The 23,954-nt window shown below is 43.9% G+C and overlaps 1 protein-coding gene across 6 annotated transcripts in view; it reads left to right on the top strand.

Moving 5' to 3' along the window:
* The window catches only part of Pkhd1 (PKHD1 ciliary IPT domain containing fibrocystin/polyductin), a 507,380-nt gene that overhangs the window by 92,101 nt on the left and 391,325 nt on the right, over positions 1-23,954 (top strand). For all 6 annotated transcript variants that reach the window (XM_045156516.1, XM_045156514.1, XM_045156512.1 and 3 more), the window contains 3 exons: positions 253-396; positions 7,372-7,591; positions 14,780-14,930. In XM_045156516.1, the coding sequence (XP_045012451.1) occupies positions 253-396; positions 7,372-7,591; positions 14,780-14,930 (515 nt within the window). The remainder of the gene's footprint in view (positions 1-252; positions 397-7,371; positions 7,592-14,779; positions 14,931-23,954) is intronic.

The following is a 23,954-nucleotide window of genomic DNA, read 5'->3' as shown; positions in this document are numbered from 1 at the left end:
TCAAAACAGAAGAGAGAATAAAGAAGGGATTCGATGGAGGGCAGATTTAAGAGGGGTAACATGGGAGTGTTGGCTGGGAAAGGATTATGGTCATGGCATACTGCCTATACTTCTAGAAGTTGTCAATAAAGTTGAAGAAAAATAAAACTGAAAAGGAAAAGGGGGGGGGAGGAAGAAGGTAAAAGTGTCAACTCTGAGTTCAGCATAGCGATATCTGCCACTTTTGATGAACTTGTGATTTTGTTTCTGAAGGCTGCCCAGGTGGAAGGCTTTTGCATGTGTTTGGAGTGGGATTTTCTCCAGGGAACATCTCAGCTGCTGTGTGTGGAGAGCCCTGCCAGGTCTTGACTAATGCTACAGTGTCTGCCTTCAGCTGTTTGGTTTTGTCCCTGGATGGTGAGCAAAAACAGCACAAATATACACTTTCAAAGTACACACATGGCTTGATGCTCACAGGCACTCACATGCGCGATATTCTTTGCTTTTCTTCTATTTTTTATCTTGAATGCTTTACTAACTACATTTTAAAATATTTTGTTTATTTCTTTATTTGAGAGGGAGGGAGGGAAGGAGGGAGGGAGGGAGGGAGAGAGAGAGAGAGAGAGAGAGAGAGAGAGAGAGAATGGGCATGCCAGGGCCTCCAGCCACTGCAAATGAACTCAAGATGCATGTGCCCCCTTATGCATCTGCCTTATGTGGGTCCTGGGGAATCAAACCTGGGGAATTGAGTCCTTAGCTTTGCAGGAAAACACTTTAATCCCTAAGCCATCCTGCCAGCCCCTTTACTACATTTTTTGTTTGTTTGTTTATTTTTGAGGTAGGGTTTTGCTTTAGCCCAGGCTGACCTGGAATTCACTATGGAGTCTCAAGGTGGCCTCAAACTCATGGCAATCCTCCTACCTCTGCCTCCCAAGTGCTGGGATTAAAGGTGTATGCCACCATGCCCGGAGACAGCATTTTTTTTCTTTTTTATGGTTGTCTTTCTGGGAATAGTATCAGTATCTTCTTTATTCGCCATCAAAAATGGTAGCTAGACTCTGGGGTCACTTATTAAAGTGGCTCGTAGTGTGGTTTGTCATCCTAACAGGTCAGTACTGAATGACTATTGAAAACTTTCTCCCCTGTTGCTCTTTTGACTACACGTGGCTTGACTATTTGTCCCAATGACAGCCATAGATGTCAGGGGGGAAAGCAGCTCTTGGTCTTAGTATGAGTGGAGGTGGTTGACATCGTCAGCCTCTGGATGTACAGAAAGGAAGGTGGAAATGAACAGGCCAGGCATCTCTTAGCTTTTGCTTATTTGTTTCACTGTTTGGTGCTGGAGATGCAGCCAGGAACCTTTTCCATGCTAGCCATGTACTATACCAGTGAGTATCTCAGCTTTGCCTTCTTCCTAGAGGCAACAAGACTCAACGTCCACCTTATTTTCTTGTTCTGCAACAGCCGGGTATCAGTGAAACACCACGATTGCTTAGCACTTTTAAGCTGCATAGCCGCCATGTAAACTGTGGTGTGTTAAGCCCTGTCTTTATAGTGGAAGAAATTGTAGAGGAAGGTGGTGAACTACCTGTGGAGCTTCAGGAGGCAGAAGCCCCAGGGGAGGAAATTACCGTTATTACCACAAGGCCTTCCTGCGTTTGAGAGAGCTACATGAACATGGGTGGTTAGTTTGTTTGTGTAATCCTGGGTCACAAGTGTTTTCACTTAACAACCATTTATGCATACTTCTGTGTAGTGATTTGAATTGATCCTTGGGTTTTTGTTTTGTTTTGTTTTGTTTGTTTGTTTGATCTGCCATTTGAACTTGGGTTAAGGAGTTATAAAGTGATGAATGGATCACTTGGACAATAATTTCACGATGGACCTGTCTGCTTTGGTGGCAGCTTACAATGCGTTGTCTTGGGAAGGAGGAAAAGTGGGGAATGAAAAGCAGGAGAGGAAGAGGGAAGGAGGAGGGAAGCGGGGGAAGATGAGTAAAAGAAAGAATGAGAAGAAAATCCTTGTTTAAAATATAGAAGGCTTCCACTATCGTCGTGGATAAGGTCAGTTTCACAGTAAGAAAAACGAAGCTTCAGGTCAAAGATGTCATTTACCAGGCAGAGAACAGTATGGCCACATGGCGTAAAATCAGCACAATGTAAGAATAAGTGAAAAGGTTAGGAAACAATAAAAGCGAAGCTTTAGGCTGAAGATGTCACCTGCGTCATTTAAGAGGCAGAGAACAGCATTGGCAGGGAGTAAAATCAGCAATGTAAGAATAAATGGAATGAATGAAAGGGTTAGGAAGCAATGGATATGAAGCTGAGACATGAGAATCTTAGGTCGTAATTTGTAATTGACACTTCTTCAGTTTTTAAAAAAGTCTTTCCCATATGCATTGCTTACATTAATAAACTTTAAACATTCAATATTATTTAGTATCAAAACAGTAAATTTTAAGCACATGTACCAAATGAAATCAGTGAAGTTTCAATGTCAGGAAATTTTTCTTACCTTTGATAAATCATAGGGGAAAAATAGTAAAGTTACTGTATTTAACCAATTTGATTAAGTTTTAGAAATAAGAATTAAACTTCCTTGAGTTTTTAAAAAAAGCAAAACCTTGGGCTGGAGAGATGGCTTAGCGGTTAAGCGCTTGCCTGTGAAGCCTAAGGACCCCAGTTCGAGGCTCGGTTCCCCAGGTCCCACGTTAGCCAGATGCACAAGGGGGCGCACGCATCTGGAGTTCGTTTGCAGAGGCTGGAAGCCCTGGCGCGCCCATTCTCTCTCTCTCCCTCTATCTGCCTTTCTCTCTGTGTCTGTCTATCTCAAATAAATAAATAAAAATTAAAAAAAAATAATAAAAAAGCAAACCCTTGAACTAGAGGCTGTAATTGTTGAATTTTTTTATTAAATTGTGAGCTTTACTGTGTGAATAAATTACATGTTGGTCATATTCACCTTGGCCTGTACTCTTAGATTCCCCCCCCACCCACTTGCCATGCCTGTATTCCACTGAGGTCACCACTGTCTAATTCCCTTGGGGCATGAATTTAGAGGCTGTAATTCTTAACATTGCCACTGGGTGTCACCAAACACTTATCAATCGTGTAAGGCAGCTTTGACAGAAGGGGCTGTCAGACTAACCCTTTCACCTTACTGTATAGAGGTGGAGAGGAACTTGTGAGCACGCCAGAGGCTCCTTACATAAGATCCATGGTGAGGTTTGGGGACTCTGGAGTCTCTGTAACTGCCCACAACACATTTTGCATATATAATTGTGCTTTTATATTTCCCTTAGGAAGTAGGACTATAGTGGACGTCCAGTAATCAGAGAAGTTATTAGACATTGCTAATAATTATCCCACACTACAGATAACCAGCCGTCATTACACATCTACTTATTTTGAAGGGGTTGTCAGAGGACAAGGTCTGTTCCAGCAGCAATCCTCATACCTGTGTCGTAGCTGCTGTTCAGAGAAATCCCTCCTTTTCGTCGCGAGTGCTCCCCAACTTGGCTTTTGTCCATGTTACTCCCCTGATGGCCTTTGCAAGGTTAAAAACATCCCAGTCTGCTCCATCAGGGGTTTTCAAAATGGGCACCCCGGGGGCTGATTCTGCTGGACCACCTGGAAGTTTGTTAAAAACAGGAATTCTTGGCATCCATGGACATTTTCCTGTTTTTTTAATCTGAACTCCTATATTGTTGCCTAATCTGAAACCCCAAACCAGATAGGTGACCTAGGGAGGCGCGTTCTAGCACGCTGGGAAGCACCGTACAATGGCTGCACGTCATCTGCTCCCAGACCTTTAAATACTATTTTATTTTATTTATGAGACAGAGAGAGAGAGAGAGAGAGAGAGAGAGAGAATGGGTGTACCAGGGCTTCTAGCCACTGCAAATGAACTCCAGATGCACGCACCACATCATGCATCTGGCTTTACGTGGCTACTGGGAAATCGAACCTGAGTCCCTTGGCTTTGCCAACAAATGCCTTGTCTGCTAAGTCATCTCTCTAGCCACCCCCCAGATTTGTTTGAAAATTGCACAGCTAGGATGAGAGTGAGATGGCTCAGTAGATCAAGTGTTTGCTAAGAATGTGTGTTGAGTACCTGAGTTCGGATCCTCAGACCCCCCACATATAATTCAGAAGCTCCTGTAATTCCAGCACAGCCATAGTGAGGTGAGAGGCAGGGACAGAATTTCCCAGGAGCTCAGGGACCAGGTACTTGGCAGAGCGGTGATCTGTGAACATTGAGAGACCCTGCTTCAAAGGGGGTAGAAGGTGAGGACGTACGGACAGTTGTCCTCTCAATTATATGGTGCTATGGCACGTATACACTCACGTGAACACACGCACGCACACACACACAATAGAAGAAAGATAAAAAGTTTTAAATAGGGGCTGGAGAGATGGCTTAGCGGTGAAACGCTTGCCTGTGAAGCCTAAGGACCCCGGTTTGAGGCTCGATTCCCCAGGTCCCATGTTAGCCAGATGCACAAGGGGGCACACACATATCTGGAGTTCGTTTGCAGTGGCTGGAGGCCCTGGCGCGCCCATTCTCTCTCTCTCTTTCTCTCTCTCTCTGTTTCTTTTCCTGCCTCTTTCTCTCTCTGTCTGCCGCTGTCAAATAAATAGGTAAAAATAAACAATAAATTAAAAATCATTTCAAAAAATTTTAAATAGTAAAAAAAAAAAGCTGCTGAAAAATTGCACTGCCTATTTATTTATTTATTTTTGCTGGTTTTCAATGTTGCTCAGTCTTTTCCTGTATGGGGCACACAACCGGGCTGGCCTCGTACTTGTTTGGTTTCTGTTTTCTTCTGCAGTTTGCTGCCTCACTCTTTTCTTTGGGGATTTTGTTTATTTCTGCTCATTTCTCTAATTTACCAAGGTCGTTTTGAGTTTGACCCTAGCTTTGAGTTGCTTTCTTCCGTCTGACTTTGCGTGAGAGAGTGATGTTTCGCATCCCAGATTTCAGATAAGTGTCTTAGAGCCCAGCTTTCCTAATTATGGTCTTGACTGTTCTTGTGCCACGGCCCTTTCGGCCCTTTCGGCCCTTTCAGGGGTGTGGGTGGAGGAGGGAAGCGAGACCCGAAGAGCAGAGAAAGTGCTTTTCCCAGCTTCGCGTTGTAGCTTTATACTTCTTACCAAGGAAGAGTTTTACTTTTTCATGTGGTGGACCCCAAAACATCCTGTTGGGTGAAACTAATATTTTGCAAAATGAGTAAGATCTTTGATCTTCAAGTTTTTTTTTTTTTTTTTTTTTTTAGCATTTATACTTTGAATTCTTCCAAATTACTTTGTATTTTTTTTTTTTCATAGAAACTTTAACTTTTCCACAAGGCATGAAAAGCTAAAGAGATTAAGGTCACAGAGCTATTTAGTGGCAGAATTTTGAGTAAAATCCATGGATTTGGATCCCAAGCCTTGGGTGCTTTTTCATAATCCACCTTGCCAATTTGCATCCACTTAGTCACTGATAATGAATTCATTATTTTATAGGTGTTTCTATTTGCCTTGGGGCTTATGAACTGGAAAGCTCTCTGTTTTGTCTATCCACGTGTGCGCCCTGCTTTCAGACATTTTTTTTTGTTTTTTTTGGTATCTGTTGCCCATTCTACGCGCACTGACAGAGAGTTTAGGTGTCAGGTGCTTTGCAGCGATAACCACATGGGTGCCGATGCACGACCGCTGATTCTCGCGTGGGCGTTTCTCTCGCTTTGTCCCTGCTGGCAGTGTGATGAGGTGGCCCCTCACTGACCACCCTCAATCATATTTACTGGGTACCTCTGTGGACAGGCTAGCCACAAGTTAAGAGAGATTTTTTTTTTCCCTTTTACCTCCATATTTTCTATTTTCAGACAGAGTCCCCATTAAAACATCTGACGTAGATATTTGTCCATCTTCCAATTAAAGATTACTGTCATTCTGCATGACTGTTTTTTTTTTTTTTTCACATGAGCCCTTTGACCTGGAAAGAAATGGCCCGAGGATCAGCGAGCAGAACATGCTTGTTTTTCTTCTGTATGAAATGCTAATAGTTATGATGATATAACAACTAAGAAGTTTAGTGAATCCAAGAGTCCCACTAAGAGTCAAGGGTCTGGTTACAAACTCAGGAGAGGTTGTAGTAACCATTTCATGTCTAGAAGATTAATGCCCAGAATATACACATCAATAAAAAAAGATAGGGGGCTGGAGAGATGGCTTGGCGGTTAAGCACTTGCCTGTGAAGTCTAAGGACCCTGGTTCGAGGCTCGATTCCCCAGAACCCACATTAGCCAGATGCACAAGGGGGTGCATGCGTCTGGAGTTCCTTTGCAGAGGCTGGAAGCCCTGGTGCGCCCATTCTCTCTCTGTCTCTATCTGCCTCTTTCTCTCTCTGTCTGTCACTCTTAAATAAATAAATAAAAATGAACAACAACAAAAAATATAAATATCTCAATAGAAAAACGGTCAAGTGATAGAATAGGAATTTCATACAAGAAACCTGAGTTATTACCAAACATAAAAAAATAACCAAGCTAAAAAGTAATGATGAAGATGCAAATGAGGGCCACAGTGCGTTGCAGTGTTCTGCACACTGCCTTCGCAAAAATTAGCAGTTTGATGGTATCAAAGGCTGACAGCTGTGTGCGGGTAGCAGCAACTCATAGGGCCAGGGTAGAAATGTCAAGTGGCACAGCTATTTTGGCAAGTGTACCTACTTATAAGCTGTTTTCTTTTCAGATATTTGCCCTAGAGAAAGTTTTAATATTTTTATTTATTTACTTGCAAGGAGAGAGAGAGAGAGAGAGAGAGAGAGAGAGAGAGAGAGAGAATGGGTGCGCCAGGGCCTCTAGCCACTGCAAGTGAACTCCAGATGCATGCGCCCCCTTGTGCATCTGGCTAATGTGGGTCCTGGGGAATCAAGCCTTGAACCGGGGTCCTTAGGCTTCACAGGCAAGCGCTTGACTGCTAAGTCATCTCTCCAGTCCCCATTATACTATTTGCATGGAATCCACATAAAACAACAGCGAGCATGTATCAGTCATGGTTACATGCTGTGAAATAGGTCCTAGGAATATGACATTGAATGAAAAAGTAGTTCTAAGAATATTTTGTCATGTGTTATTTTTTATAAATTTCAAAACTAAAACTCAGTAGTCTGTTGTGTAGGGATGTAAATCTGTTTAATAAAGTTATTTGAAAATGCTAACTGGTTTATTTATCATATTCTTTAGATGCTATATTTTTATGTCTTATAACATAGGGTACACATTTATTTTTTAATAGAAGTAAACTGATAACTTCATTTTCTTTGGTCAAAGGAAGCATCACTTGTGAAATGATGTGAGAACTCCCATTGTTTCTGTGGATTGACCTAACCTTATGGGGACTTTTCCAGTGTCTTTGGCTTTCCTGTGTGACCTGAGGCATGCTGAGGACAGCTGTGCAGTCATCAGTCACACATACGTGCAGTGCGATGTGACTGTCACCGTGGGGACAGAGAGACTGCCGGGATCGTGGCCTTACCTCTACTTTTGTGAAGAGAGTGCCCAGTGTCTCTTTGTGCCAGATGGATGGACAGAGTCGGCCGTCCCATCGTTTTCAGGCCTCTTCATCAGGTAGCTCTGTGTCCTCCTGTCCTCTCTGACCTTCCCTTCCACCAACGCATAGCTCGTGGACCCATAGAGCCACCAGGAAGCGCAGGCTGGGTGGACATGGCCTGGGGGCCTCCGACTCTTTTGGAGGGGCCATTCCATCATGGATTCCAGCCAGCCTGCATATCAAAGCATCTCCTGTCTTTTTCAAGTGTTCAAGAGAACATCTGAGAAATCTGCCCCGTAAACAGCTCACTTTGTTCTTGCTTAGATTTTAATATTTATCTTCCGATCCACAGCAACATCTGGTGAATGCCAATGGGGAGAAAGATTAGACATTATGAAAAACAGAAGGCTTCCCCCCACCCTTTTCTCTTTTCTTTTCTTTACAAACAGATTCACAAGTATGAAAAAAAGGCATGTAGAAAGCAAGGCAGATTGCACAGTGTTTATTCAAAAGAAGGTGGGGGGGGGGGCTGCACTGCAGAGTTACCGGAGACCTAGGATTTAGAAGTCATAAGCTCTTAAGGACTTTTTGGATTTGAAAAAAAGAAAAATAAATCTAGAATATAAATGCCATGGCTTTCCAGGCTGAACTCCTTTTCTGAGCCAGTTTTAAAGAAGTGCGGCCACGCTGCTCATCTGCATGGGCGCCATACCAGCCAGCAGTTCCAGACACTGGTGTCGCTTTGTGCACCTGGCTTTATGTGGGTACAGGGGACTCGATCACAAGCCAGCAGACTTTGCAAGCACATTCCTTTAGCCGCTGAGCCGTCTCCCCAGCTCAGTTGCTGCTTTCTTGAAGGGTGAGATGAACCTTAGTAAGGTAACCTGGGAGATGTGGCACGTGGCACCGCCAGGATCTCAGCACTCACTATTGGCAGTTCCTGCTTCACTGAACTCAAGGACTTTACATGGACCACCCCCCACAGATGCTTCTCCTGTCTTCTCCTATGTCCTTTCTTCACTCTAAGACGTGGCGGAGGCAACTGAACTTCAGAGCCAACTAAGAGTTGTCCTCTTACCCCAGCGTAGCTTCTCTGTACTGAGCACCTTGCTTTAGCATGTACTAGGATTCTGGTGGTTGCAGCAGTCAAAAGTGTGTTTTGTGAAGTAAGAATTCACTGCTGTATGATTTATACAAAACTTGTGCTTCATGCTGAAGAAGTCAGGGGACATCCACTCTGTTCTTGGTGTCTGGTAAGGGGATATGTACCATTTTGAGAAGATGATTTGGCCAAGTATTAATAAAAACCTGAGAATTTTGCCCTCTCAGTGACTCAGAAATGTCAGAGCAAAATTTTATGATATTTACAAACAGGGATACTCTTTGAAGTTAATAGCTGATATTCACTTTTATTTATTTATTTGAGAGAGAGAGAGAGAGAGAGAGAGAGAGAGAGAGAGAGAGAGAGAGAGAGAGAATAGGTGCTCCAGGGCCTCCAGTCGCTGCAAACAAACTCCAGAAGCATGCACCTCCGTGTGTGCATCTGGCTTTATGTGGGTCCTGGGGCATTAAACCTGGGTCCTTTGACTTTGCAGACAAGTGTCTTGACCACTAAGCCATTTCTCCAGTCCTGAAGTTAATATTGGAAAGAGCTTAATAATACATCCAACTGGTATAATGCTAAGGAACTTACAAAGTACTATGCAGAGTGTTCAGATAGAAAATATTTGAGGGCTGGAGAGATGGCTTAGCAGTTAAGCGCTTGCCTGTGAAGCCTAAGGACCCCGGTTCAAGGCTCGGTTCCCCAGGTCCCACGTTAGCCAGATGCACAAGGGGGCGCACGCGTCTGGAGTTCGTTTGCAGAGGCTGGAAGCCCTGGCGCGCCCATTCTCTCTCTCTCCCTCTATCTGTCTTTCTCCCTGTGTCTGTCGCTCTCAAATAAATAAATAAAAAATGAACAAAAAAATATTTAAAAAAAAAAGAAAATATTTGAAGTGTTCTGGGACATTAAAAATAATCACAGGTCTTGGAGCAGTGTATCAACTTAATTTTACTATTGTATGCAGTGTACAAGTTTGCACCCATACAAGTGATTAGAAAAAAAAGAAAAAAGACTGGAAGGATGTATTCTGAAATGTTGGTAGTACCTGTCTGTAAGTGGCTGGAATGTTGATCATGTTTATTTCCTCCACTGAGTTTTTTTTTTTTTTAATTATTTATTTATTTATTTATTTGAGAGCAACAGACACAGAGAGAAAGACAGATAGAGGGAGAGAGAGAGAATGGGCGCGCCAGGGCTTCCAGCCTCTGCAAATGAACTCCAGACACGTGCGCCCCCTTGTGCATCTGGCTAACGTGGGACCTGGGGAACCGAGCCTCGAACCGGGGTCCTTAGGCTTCACAGGCAAGCGCTTAACCGCTAAGCCATCTCTCCAGCCCTCCACTGAGTTTTTTTTTTTTTTTAATTTTTTTTTTTAACTTTTTATTTATTTATTTGAGAGCGACAGACACAGAGAGAAAGACAGATAGAGGGAGAGAGAGAATGGGCGTGCCAGGGCTTCCAGCCTCTGCAAACGAACTCCAGACGCGTGCGCCCCCTTGTGCATCTGGCGCTAACGTGGGACCTGGGGAACCGAGCCTCGAACCGGGGTCCTTAGGCTTCACAGGCAAGCGGTTAACCGCTAAGCCATCTCTCCAGCCCCTCCACTGAGTTTTTATTCATCATTTCTCTTTTGAATATGTGCTGACTTAATAACTGAAAACCACAATAAGTTATGCAAGGCCCATGAAGAAAAACAGCTATCAAGTCACTGACCCAGTTCCTCTTGTAGTTACGCTTAGGAGCTTAGAGAGCTACAGTGTTTTGCATGGAACCTACTTACTGCTATAACTCCCCATTAGCAAAAACTACCACTGTGGCTTTATGTCATTGGGCAAAGGCACATGTATCTGGGGCAAAATGTGCCCTGCCCATCCGTCTGCATCCATCCATCCAGCTGTGTACCCACTCTCATGAAGCATGACCATGTCTGGACGTCGTTCAGGGTGTGGTGACTGGTGGCGGGAGAGGAATATCTATGTTCTCAGAGGACTGGAGGAAGACAGGCTGTTTACAGATATGAAGGTTATAATTCTGTACGCAGATAGAAAATGGCAAGGTTCTTTAGACAGCCTGCTTAGGGGAAGCCTTTCTGGAAACGTGTTGTCAGACTGAAGTAAGAAGAGACGGTGTCACAGGCAGTGTAGGCAGCCAGTGCAAAGGTGCCAGGGAGTTTTATGATCTAGACAGAGGCCAGATGAGCAGGGCTAGAGTGAGCAGGAAAAGTGGCCCTAGGGAGGCCAGGCAAGGCGAGGAACGCTCTGGAGTAGGTACAGGTTGGCCTTGAAGGCCCGAAGAGGAGTTTGCATTCTCGTCTAAGTGGAGGGGAAGCCTCTCTCCAAAGTCATACCACTGCGCCGTGACTATGTGCGGAACAGAACCCAAGGCTTTGGACTCACAGCGAGGTGCACTTGGCGTATGCTGTCTGCCAGTGTGTGCCAGAGAATGCGTGGATGGGCCAGCCATGCAAAGCAAATGCCCGTTAAGTGAGGGGAGAGAGAGCCCCTAATGGGATCTTACTGCTAGTCCTGCAGAGCACAGAAGGTCTTACCTGCTTCCTTTAGGATCTGGTCACACCAGCTGAAAGAGTGGTCAGGTGGGAGTCGGGAGTCGGAGGTTCTAGAACTATCCGTGCCATGATATGAAGCAAGTGTGCTCACCACAGTCTCCTAAAGTTAATACTTGTGCAACGCTTCCACGTCTCTATCCTCACCCGTTATCTGCTGTTAGCTATATTTATATATGTCGATTTCTACTCATTTCTGACAAGCCATGTTTCTGACATCATCAAATTATCATGGAAGAAAGCATGGAGTAGTAACAGCTAGGGTTTGTGAAACTTTAGAACTCGTCAGCGTAAGTCTAGCTTTGGTGTTGTTTCTTTGAGGCAGGGACTCGCTCTGTAACACAGGCTGACCTTGAACTCGTGATCGCCTCCCATCTCAGTATACCAAGTACTGTGGTTACAGGTGCATGCTACTATGCCCAGCTTGCAGGCTTATTTCAGATGATCTGGCTTCTCAGCTGATTTTAGTGATGACATTTCAGTGAAAAAAGATTCCTAGTGAGGTTATCCTGGACAAGCTTAAAAAAAGTCCAAGCTACTGGGGAAAGGTTGTGTTTTCTAGAATGAAAGAACGTAAATAGGAATTGTGTTGGTAACGGGCAAAGGCAGGAGGGCAGACTGGCTTTGCCAGGGAGCCCAGAGCCAGAGAAAGGTGATGGGAAAATATTTTCCCATTTGACTAAAGAGAAAAAGAGGACCATTGTGGAAATTTAGACAGATAAGCTTGACATTATACCTGACAAAATTTTAGAAGGGATTATTAATCAGATGGCTTATGAGCTTTCAGACATAAAAGTGGCTGACTGCGAACCAGTCCACAAAGAATGGAGCAGGGAGTGGCAAGCTGACTTCATTTCTCTCAGCTATGTTTCTAAGTGAGTTGTGACATAAACACAGAGGGAAACCTTCTGCAGCTAGTTTGGAAACCTCTCCACATCTACTAATAGAAGAAGAGAAGGGGAAAGTAAAATAAGGTTTTGAGTGTTTATCCCAAAGTGTCTTGTCGTCACCAGCTTCCGTTTTTTTTGAAGTCGAGGGTCTTTAGTCTTCAGCTCTGTTTTGATTCTGCATCTGTCCAGTTGTATTTCTCTGTCTAAGTGCATTTTACTTGAGAAGTGGTCTTTTTTTTTCTGACTATCTCAGGATGATTGGCATTCTAAGAGCAAATGCTTTGATTTATTCTGTCGCTTCCTCTACCTGGCTGGTGGCTTAGCTGTATAACTGGTCTGATTTAAAATGTCTTCAAGCAGTGTGGCCAACTCAGTGAGATGTTATATAACAGACATGGAATATGAATTCCCCAGCTTTCAACAATGGCACCATTAACACTTTGCCACCCAAACTAGAACGAGAGTTTCATTTATTGGACACTTACTGTGTATCAACTACTTTTCTAATCATTTGATGATGGTCTGTTTTGCACGTCTTCATCAACATCTGTACAAAGTTAGTAACTTGCTAGTAGCTGTTTTGTGAAAGCGGGAAACAAAGCTCAGAGAGAAACTTCTTGAATGACAGATAGATGGAAAGTTTCTGTGCCAGGATTCACAGGTAGGTGATCTGTTTCCAAGTCGACCTTTGCATTCCAATGCTTCAGCAGAAAATCAGCTAAAAAAAAAGCCGGGCGTGGTGGCACACACGCCCTTTAATCCCAGCACTCGGGGGGCAAAGGTAGGAGGATCGCCGTGAGTTCGAGGCCACCCTGAGTCTACATAGTGAATTCCAGGAGAGCCTGAGCTAGAGCGGAAATCCTACCTCGAAAAACAAAAAACAAAACAAACCAAACCAAAAAACAAACGGCTAAGCAAACACATCGCAGTGAAATGATTCAACCACTGCAGAGACTCGGAGTTCACTGCCATCTCTGAGTGATCAGCAGGGATACGAAATGAACACAGCGTTAGGTACCATGGGTGGGAGGAAAGGGGCACCGATGTCGGTCCACCTAAGCTCTCGGTGCCCAGTTCTGGGTGGCGCCGTGCTAAGATGCTGGCAGCACTCAGTAGGTCTAGAAGATAGTGGGTATGGAAGTCATGTCTTCACGGCATACAAAGCCGGGGCTATCATGGCGCGGAGAAGAAGTGGTGAGATGCCACGGCTCATGTGTTCATTATTTCTGGCAAATTGTCTGGGAAGCTTTTCTGACCGTGATTTGAAGAAAGCTGTGACAGCTTTGACATGACTGATAGTGTCTCAGTCAATGACCCTTTATCCTTCCCACTGCCATGTCTGATCTTCCCGTGGGAATATGCCACCTCTCTTGCTGATGTCAGCCAGCTTTTTGAAAAGTGAGGGAACAGGGCGAGTGGGTTCTGATCTTGGTGCTGCTTAATTTTGTTTGATTCCCGGCTCTCTCTGGGTCCCATGCTTCATACCTCCACCTGACTCACAGGCTAAAATGAGATCATGCATATAAAATAGCTGAAAAGTTTAAAACATCATGCATTAGTATTACTAATAATCTTTGAGTTAGTTGTAACAACGCCTACAGCCAGGATTATTCTTGAATAAATATCACACCTGTTGGGGACAGTACTCATTAGTATCTATGCTTTTACCTCCTCTGCTGCATCTCTTTAGACTTTCTGTAATTCTCTATACTGGTGCTTTTTTTTCTTTTTCCATTTTAAATGCAGACTGGCTTCTCCCCTTAAAGCAAAAGGATGTCTGAAAAAGATTTTTAGTTATTTGCAAGCAGAGAGAGATAGACAGGAGAGAGGCAGAGAGAATGGGCATGCTGGGGCCTCCAGCTGCTGCAAATGAACTCTAGACACATGTGCCACTGTGCATCTGGCTTTACATGGGTACTAGGGAATAGAACTCAGGTTGTCATGCTTTGCAGGCAAGCGCCCTAACGGCTGAGCCATCCCTCCAGCCCCAAAAGAACTTTTAAAATGAGTGGCTGGGAGTATAACTGGGACATATATCGAATCTCCTTAGTCTGGGCTGTTAAGTAAGTTTAATTAATTTACTAAGTTAATGTTCTTCTGCTAGCAACAGAGGCTCATTGCCATCAGCCGGGGAGAGGGAATTGAAAGCCTAAATGAGCTCATTTTTTTCACAGTTGGAATTAGGGACCAGTTAGCCAGTTGTGTGGGTTTTCCAATTTCTCCATGTGCCCCGGGGGGTGGGTGGGATGCAGGCAACCCTCTCCCCCACCACTAAGTGTGAATAAGATCAAGAAGGACGAGGGGGAAAGAAAAAAAAATTCAAAATGAGCAAGAAAAAAAAAAAAAAAAACTTGGGCCAGCATTTGCTTCCAGCTTTAGACCTGGAAGTATTGTCTACATCCATGCGTTGCTTGTTATGTTAGGCTTAGAAGGAGTTTTGTCTACCCAGCTTCCTCAGAGGTTTAGGAGAGAAAGAAGGTTCCCGTGGAAGATATTTCCTCTGTGCAGTTTCATCGCAGGGTGGGCAGATAAAGGAAAAACAAATAAACAACAAAAGAATGGAAACAAAATTACAGAAAATTTGCAAAATTTGACAAATGGTGGCCTGTAGTTGCCACAAGCTAATGGCTTGCAATGATTAATAAGAGTAAAAATAATTGCATTTCATTAAGATTGATGACACCCCATTTAACCTCCCCTCTTGTTTCAGCCCTAAAGTGGAAAGAGATGAAGTTCTCATCTATAATAGCTCCTGTAACATTACCATGGAAACTGAGTCAGAGATGGAGTGTGAGACGCCTAATCAGCCAATTACCACCAAGATTACTGAGATACGGAGAAGCTGGGACCAGAACACTCAGGTATAATCAAATCTTTTTTACAGACTGATTCAAACGGCTCAAATTAAATTTGTAATATTGTGTACATTAAAAAAACAATTTAGTCCAAATGGCAGCGATATATAATATTAAATGCTCTCAAACTTTGAGGAGCTGGTCTAATGCACAACATTGAATTCATAGTTAACTATGGTTAATCATATATTTTTCTCAAAAAAATAAATGAATGCTGCCTAGGCTTTCCTAAAACAAATTCTGAACAGATAATCTCCCCAGCACTTTTTTTTTTACTCCTGATTTCTACATGCGTACTTGAAAGGGACTCTCTATGGTTTATTTCTTTATAAAATAAATAGCCTGCAATTTAACCAGGCCCTTCTGGAAGGCTTCCAAATCACTCAGCCATCCTCAGTTTGTGGGACAAAAAAATGTCACTGGTCCATCGGGCTCACGTGCGCTCTGTGGGGAGCTGAGTGCCGGCATCACCCTCAGAGGGGATTATGTAGAAATCAGAACTGAGAAGAGCCAGAAGCCATGTGCTCCGACCTCAGTTCATCCCTTTTGAAATCTCCCAAGCCACTCCCTCCAAGTGGCTTTTCTAAGACTGTGTTGCTCTTAAGTCCCCAGTGAGAGATTCCTCGGCCTCCCTAGGGAATTTGCAAAAACTGAAATCAGAGGCTGTGAGCTGTTTGGAAACGGTATCGGATCATCTCTTACAACTCCCCAGGCTTCTCGTGGTATACAGACAAAAACAATATTTACTGAGCACCTACTCTCTTAGGCGTCTTTCATCTTAGGAGAGCAGTTCTTAGATTTTCATGTCTCTGTCTCTTTGATTGGGTGCAAACATTTATTAAGCGCCTATTATATGCCACAAGAGCATTCTAGATCCTCTTATGTATGATATCTCAGTCAACCCATCCCAGTCCAAATCTATGCTTCCTGGGTTTGGAATATAACGTTTTCGTACTACGGCTGGAAATGTACGCGCATCCTGCAGCCTGCCCTCTCCCATGCAGCTGGGCCTCTCTGTTCTGCCCTCAACTCAGCCCTCAGTCCCCTTCCTTACCCTTCGGGTGGTGGCCCAGGCCTGCCCCTTCCTGCTTCATTGCCCCCCACCCCACCCCAAATGCCTTTCGCTTTCATTTCATCATGTGAAAATTTCCCCAAAACCACTGTCCTGCAACGGCATCCGCTTCCTCCTCAGCAGCCGGGCAGAGTTACGGTGGGACGCCAAGCGGTGTCTGGCCTTTCTTGACCATGCTTTCCGTCCGGATGGATGACCAGCTAGTGTTTTCGGAATGTCAATGTGAGACTATTCTTGGAAAGGGGAGGGGAGAGACAGGTTGGCACGGTGTCTGAATGTCTGGGCTTTGGTGTCAGAGTCCCTAGGTTTAAATTGTTTGCAGCTGCTGGAGGCTATGGTGTGCCCATTTTTTTTTTTCTTTCTATCTGCACCCCCCCCCTTTAAATAAATAAATAAGATAAAAACAAGCAAATATGTCGCTTGGGACCACGGGGGCTTCAGGGACACGACTGAACCTACTGCGCCTCAGTTTCTCATCTGTAAAGCAAGGGTAATTCATAGTCGTCCCCTGACAAGGCTGCTGTGAGGCTGGCGGCGGGCACCCGCTAAGCACTGCATCGCTCACTGCGATGTCCGCCGTTAGCCGCCGCTGGCCGGGTGGGGTCTGTCACCAGCAGCCGTGTGAGCCGGTTACACGGAGTGACTTCTCCGCTGCGCTCGCTGCTTTGTCCGCCTCAGTTCATGTCTTGGATTTCGTTGAGTTTTCCTCTGTCTCTATCTAACTTCGAGATGTTATTAGAGACTCAGATGGTTCGCTTATTTATTTGTTTATTTTAATAGGTAGGTATATTTTTTATTGACAACTTTCATACTTACAGAAAACAAACCCTGGTCTTTCGCTCCCCTCCTCCGCTTTCCCCTTCATAACTCTGCTCTCTGTCATATCCCCTCCCCGCTTTCTCCATTAGTCTCTCTTTTAATTTGATGTCATCATCTTTTTCTCCTATTATGAGGGTCTTGTGGTTCACTTATTTAAAGTACTTAATTATGGGCTGGGGAGATGGCTTAGTGGTTAAGGCGCTTGCTCACAGAGCCTAAGGACCCGGGTTCCGCTGCCAGAACCCAGCTGCTCAAGGTGACGCATGTGCACCGTTGCCACATGCACACAAGGTGGACTTGCATCTGGAGTTTGCAGTGGCCAAGGCCCTGGCATGCCAATTCTTTCTTTTTCTTTGCCTCTCTCATAAAACTATTAAAAAAGAAAAGTACTCAATACATACTTATTGAGTTCTAACCATGTCCAAGGACCTCTGTTGTACTCAACAGGAGATAAGAAAATGATGTGGAATGATACTGTCATTATCCAAGGTTAGTTGGGAAGTGAGGTCTTCGGCAGAGGTAGGTAAGATTCACAAGAGGGTGCCTGGGGTCGACTCACCACGTTTCAGAGAAAATCAACTAAGATTCATAAGAGACATGCGACTTTGTGACGGTCACATTGCTCAGTACTTGGCACCACAGTCCATGTAGCTATAAGTGACTGTGGAGAAAATAAACTCCTTGCTCTTTGGAAACTGTCACACCCACTAGGATGGTGCAGTGTGTAGCAACTCCAGTCCCAAGGGGGAGGAAGGTAAGTAGTACCCCAGTGTGGCTTCCAGATGTGACAGGTGTTGATGATAAGGCCATAGTTTTCAACTGTCTGTAGGGGAGCAGAGCTCTACCAAATAGCCAGGAGTATACGTGGAACACATAGCAAAGATTTACGGCAGAGTTATCATAATTAGACACCTGGTTTATCCCCGTTGAATTCTAAAGAGAGTAAGCAAGTGTACTGGGCACAGTTCTCACCAAAAAGACTGCAGGGGCATGGTGGGGGTTGGGGAAGTGTTAAGTGGGCTTAAGACACCAAGTTGTCCGGGACTCAGAACAAGGAAACTCCAGGCGAGAAGAAGATAATCGTTAATTCTAAATTCTTCTCTCTGGAGAGTGGTTTCGTTTAAGAAGTGGGAATAATGAAGTCCTTAAGTAGAAGGTCTACAGCTAGGAGACAATATAGTTAATTTGTCACCCAGAACAGGTGGCTTTTGAGAGTTTAATGTCCACAGTTGCTAACCTACCGATGTCTGAATGTGTCATTTCCCTACTTTGGCCTTACCTTGCTGGCTTACCTTGTCTGGGCCTATGCCTGGAGGAAACTAGCTCTTGGAGGCACTTAATCAAGACCAGCAGAAGACATATTTAGGAATAAAAAGGGATCAGAGCCAAATGAGCTCATGAAGGTTGGGTTAAAACATATATATCCTTTTATCAAGGATGTCTGAGAACATTCAATGTATAATGTAAATTTATATGAAGAACTGTGGTGTGGTGTATACCCCAACTTACTGCTCTGTGGAACACGTGTGTGTGTGTGTTGAATCCATTTATATATATAAATGCATGTGTGTGTGTGTGTGTGTGTGTGTGCACATGCGTGTGCTCTGATATAAGTGTAGAAGTCAGAGGACAGCATCTTTGCATCGGTCATCTCTCCAATTTTTTTTTTTGAGGCAGGGTCTTCTGTTGTTTCAGTATCATGTATGTCAGACTAGCTGACCTGCCACCTTAGAGGGATCCTCCCATCTCTCCGTCCCATCTTGTCGCAGGAGCATTGGGATTACAAGTGCTTGTACTACCATGGTCAGCTTCATATGGGCTCTGGGGATCCAAAGCTCAGCTCTTCATGCTTGAGCAAGCACTTTCTCCACAGAGTTCTCCAGGCCTCTGGAACCATTTAATCCCAAGGTTTCTCACAGGGACAGGGGCGGCTCCCGTCCTTCCATCCTCACTTTGGGAAGTATTGCCTATGCACGGTGTGTAACCAAGTGTTTGGATGTGTGACTGTCAGAATGAGGTCTGTGTGGCTCAGAAACCAAAGAGGGATTGTTTGAAGGCAGGAGATGGTTCATTGTGAATGGTGGGGTTGATGTTAAGCTTAAGCAAGCCTTAGGCAAACGCTGAAATGCCATGACAAACTCATTTCTGCTCTCCAGAGAATTACTTTACGTCTATCCTAATCATCCAGATGCTTATAGATATTATAGATATTATAGATACCCTATAATTTTAGGGGTGGAAACTTGAAAATTTTTCCCTAAGAAGTTTCATCCAATATTCCATATCAGTCACAAAATAAGGCTGAAACAATGCTTTGGAAATTCTCTGGGAAATGATTTTGAATCTAGAAACCCTTATCTACTCAAAGGTTATTTGAAATGAGAATAAAACCATAAAGGCATATAAGCTATACAAAACTGAGAATGCTTAACACCTTTGTACATGTTGTGAATATAATGTTCTCTGGTAAACTGTAAAGTGAACTCAAGAAAAAGAGTCATGGGATACCAGAAACTGCTGAACAAGGAAACAGAGTGGAATAAGAGTCTGTTGATATGACTACGAGAGATGGAAATCCTTTTATTTTGATTGAGAGTGGGAGAGGATATGATGGAGAGTGGAGTTTCAAAGGGGCAGATGGGGGAGGGAGGGAATTACCATGGGTTATTGTTTACAATCATGGAGGTTGTGAATAAAAATAAATAACAATGGGCTGGAGAGATGGCTTAGAGGTTAGACACTTGCCTGTGAAGCCTAAGGACCCTGGTTTGAGGCTCGATTCCCCAGAGCCCACGTAAGCCAGATGCACAAGGGGGCGCATACATCTGGAGTTTGTTTGCAGTGGCTGGAAGTCCTGGCATGCCCATTCTCTCTATCTGCCTCTTTCTCTCTCTGTCTGTCATACTCAAATAAATAAAAATAAGCCAAAAAATTTAAAAAAATAAAAAAGAAACATGGAAATCCTTAAAGTAGATATTGTGAACAAAGAAATAGTGGCATAAGCACCTTCTTTGATAAAATAAAGAGACAAACCACACTGGGTGACATTGGAAAGTAATGGGAAAAGGGCATATGACTTGGACAAGTCAACATTAATAGTCTACAAAGAGGGTTGGAGAGATGGCTTAGCAGTTAAGGCTCTTGCCTGTGAAGCCTAAGGACTCATACTCAACTCTCCAGGTCCCACATAAGCCAGACACACAAAGGGATGCAAGCACAAATTCACACATGTGCACGAGGGGACTCACATGTCTGGAGTTGGATTGCAATGGCTGGAGGCCCTGGTGCACCAATTCTCTCTCTATCACACATATAAAAACGGCCAGTCTGTTGGGCTTGCCTCAAAAAAAAATTTTTTTTTAAAGTCTACAAAGAAATCCAGGCATGATGGTGCATGCCTTTAATCCTAGCACTTGGGAGGCATAGGTGGGAGGATCACCAAGAGTTTGAGGCCACCCTAAGACTACATAGTGAATTACAGGTCAACTGGGCTAGAGTGAGACCCTACCTAAAAAAAAAAAAAAGAAAAAAAAGAAAAAGGCTGAAGAGATGGCTTAGCGGTTAAGCACTTGCCTATGAAGCCTAATGACCCTGGTTCAAGGTTTGATTCCCCAGGTCCCACGTTAGCCAGATGCACAAGGGACCGCACGCGTCTGGAGTTCGTTTGCAGTGGCCGGAAGCCCTGGCGCGCCCATTCTCTCTCTCTGTCAGCCTCTTTCTCTCTCTCTCTCTCTGTCACTCTCAAACAAATAAATAAAAATGAACAACAACAACAAAAAGGAATAAAAAAAGGCTACAAAGAGGAATTTAGATATAATGAAGAAAGTCAGCTTGCTCTGCAGAACCTTAGGAAAAACTTTTAATTTAGACAAAAATGACATATCAGAAATTTGGCATGAAAGAGGACACTGTATTTATTACACTTCTTGTTGCTATGCCCAAATCCCTGACAAGAAACAACTTAGGGGAGGAAAGATTTTTCTGGCTCACAGTTTGAGGGACACAGTCCATCCTGGCCAGGAAGGTGTGGCGGCAGGAGTGTCATCAAGCCGGTAATGCTGTGTCTGTGGTCAGGAATTCTGAGAGCAGCACCAATAGGAAGTGACGCCTGGTTATAAAACCTTGAGGTCGCCCCTGTCTTAACCCACTTCCGGGCTGGAGAGATGGCTTAGTGGTTAAGCGCTTGCCTGTGAAGCCTAAGGACCCCGGTTCGAGGCTCGGTTCCCCAGGTCCCATGTTAGCCAGATGCACAAGGGGGCGCACGTGTCTGGAGTTCGTTTGCAGAGGCTGGAAGCCCTGGCGCGCCCATTCTCTCTTTCTCCTCTATCTGTCTTTCTCTCTGTGTCTGTCTCTCTCAAATAAATAAATAAAAAATTTTGTAAAAATGTTACTTCTAACCCACTTCCTCTGGTGAGAGTCCATCTCTTAAAAGTTGCAAAACCGTGCTACTAGGGGATCAAATATATGAACCTATGGGAGCAGTCCACACTGAAACCATGGACACTGAGATGTCTAGAGGTTAGTTTTATTCCTGGATTTTGTTCTTTGTTGGTCAGGATAAACATTTGTTCATCCCTCACTCACCAGAAAGTAGACGTGTCATTTATAAATTAAATTGGTGAGGCGTTACTTAAGTTCTTGAATATAACTGAAATATGGAGGATGAGTGGAAAGTCTGCTTTCTCTTGAAGGGAGTGTCAACTCATGCTTCCCCACTAAACCCTGTCCTCCAACTAATCCCAGAAGTTTGGCATATTAAGTTCTACTTCTCACAGGAATATGACTGGGTAATCCCGTGGCCAGATTAAGCCAATATAAAGATTCTTAGATACTGGTTATTAGAAGTCTCATGAATTCCTGCTTAACACCGATGGCCATCGTAAGACTTTTAGTGCATTGTCACTGAGTTTGAATGGACAGACTCCTGGTTTTGGGCATAGCAGTAGTGAGTATCGGATGTGCCCTACATGTCATGTGTCAGTATTAAACTAGCCAAAATATGTTCTAGGCGTTGGTTAAGAGACAGGACAAGCCTGCGGATCCTTGGGAGAAACACACTATGTAAGGGTAGTGGGCCGGCTGTCAGTGAGCACTGTTCAAAACGTCAGCGTAGGGAAGGGCTTCCAGAGAGATTCACTCTCACTGGGTAGAGCATTTAGAGTTTCAAGTTCAGATCTGCTGCTGCTGCTAGTGGGGTGTTTGCAGGACAGGGTGTCAAAGAAGAGGGGCAGTGCATCAAAAGTTCGAGTCAAGCAGGGCGTGGTGGTGCACGCCTTTAATCCCAGCATCTGGGAGGCAGAGGTAGGAGGATCACTGTGAGTTCAAGGCCACCCTGAGACTACATGGTGAATTCTAGGTCAGCCTGAGCTAGAGTGAGACCCTACCTCATAAAACAAAACAACAACAACAACAAAAAGCTTGAGTCAATTAGTCAGGCAATGAGATATTTTTTGAGAGCTCTGGCAGACCACAGCTGCTGAGGCTCCTCAAGAGAGCTGTGGTTCTGAAGTCTTGAAGCAGCCACTTATTGGGAGATTTTCAATGGTGACTAGTTAGAATTCACTCAGGATGAGGGCAAGGCATTCAGTGTTTTGGTTGCTATGCAGTGATGTTTAGACAAGTGTTTGGTTGGTCTAATCACCAGCATATTATTTATTTATTTATTTATTTTTATTTTTATTTATTTATTTATTTTTGGTTTTTCGAGGTAGGGTCTCACTCTGGTTCTGGCTGACCTGGAATTCACTATGTAGTCTCAGGATGGCCTTGAACTCTCGGCGATCCTCCTACCTCTGCCTCCCGAGTGCTGGGATTAAAGGCGTGCGCCACCACACCCGGCTCAGCATATTTTTTAAATTGTTTATATTTTTAAATTTATTTGGAATTTCAAATGAATTCCTCCCTCAGGAAAATATTTATTTCCTTAAGAGGAAAGATTTTTCTCTCGTGATAACCCATAGTACTTTATCATTTTTGTCTTATGGACTTTATCCATTTATACATTTAAATTATGTGTATTCATTTTATGGAGAACTCTCATAAATGAGCATACTGCAATTTGATCACCATCCCCCCTATTACTTTTTTTGTCACCATTCTTCTGCTCTTATTTCACTAAATCCTTTCTTTGTTCCTCATAGTCTCTCTATTCTATTTTTATTTAGTTATTTATTTTTTAAATTTTTTGTTTATTTTTATTTATTTGAAAGTGAAAGACAGAGGAAGAAAGAGGGAGGGAGGGAGGGAGGGAGGGAGGGAGGGAGGGAGAGAGAGAGAGAGAGAGAGAGAGAGAGAGAGGGAGAATGGGCGTGCCAGGGCCTCTAGCCACTGCAAACGAACTCCAGACGCATGCGCCCCCTGTGCATCTGGCTAATGTGGGTCCTGGGGAATCGAGCCTCGAGCCAGGGTCCTTACGCTTCACAGATAAGTGCCTAACTGCTAAGCCATCTCTCCATCCCTCTATTCTATTTTTATGTCTTTGTTTTTGCCTTCCTCAATCATCAATATTGAAATGTTGATGGGCTTAGTATTGTGCAGGGCTTGAGGTAGAAACAACAGGTGACCGTCATTATGAGCTCAGAAATTAATTTAAATATCCTTTCTCCAAGGTAGGCAATAAAACTCACTGAGGGTGAGATCCATGCTGGGCTCCGCTTTGATGAATGAATGAACAAACAAATGGAGTCAAATGTCTGGACTGGACTGTTGGTAGGAAAGCTTCCCATGTTGTTTACTGTCACCCACGTGTCTTAAGGAGACTCTTCAAGCGACTTCATACAATCTAATGGTGACAAACTTCAGACTTTAAAAAAAAATCCCATGTACACCTATTCAGAAAACTAATTTGAAAATACTTTCCACCCCATACATCAGTTTTATTGCTCCTATTATAGAAACCCAAAACAGTTTCCCCACTTTTTAGTTTGTTTTCCCTTTCCTTTCATTTCCTCTTGAGATTTTGTTCTCTTTTCTTTACTAAGTTTTCTTTTTCCTTCCTCTTTCCTCTTCAGCTTCCTCCTCCTTTCTCCTGTCTGTTCCTTCTTGTTCCCTTCCTTATAAACCCACCTCCTTCCCCAGCGAGCCTGCAGGATGAAGCGTGGCGAGAAGCCGGGGGCCAGCGAGTTTCAGATCAGGGACAT

The sequence above is a fragment of the Jaculus jaculus genome, chromosome 8, assembly GCF_020740685.1.
Source record: "Jaculus jaculus isolate mJacJac1 chromosome 8, mJacJac1.mat.Y.cur, whole genome shotgun sequence".
Lineage (NCBI taxonomy): Eukaryota > Metazoa > Chordata > Mammalia > Rodentia > Dipodidae > Jaculus > Jaculus jaculus.
This window is presented reverse-complemented; position numbering and strand designations above follow the sequence as displayed.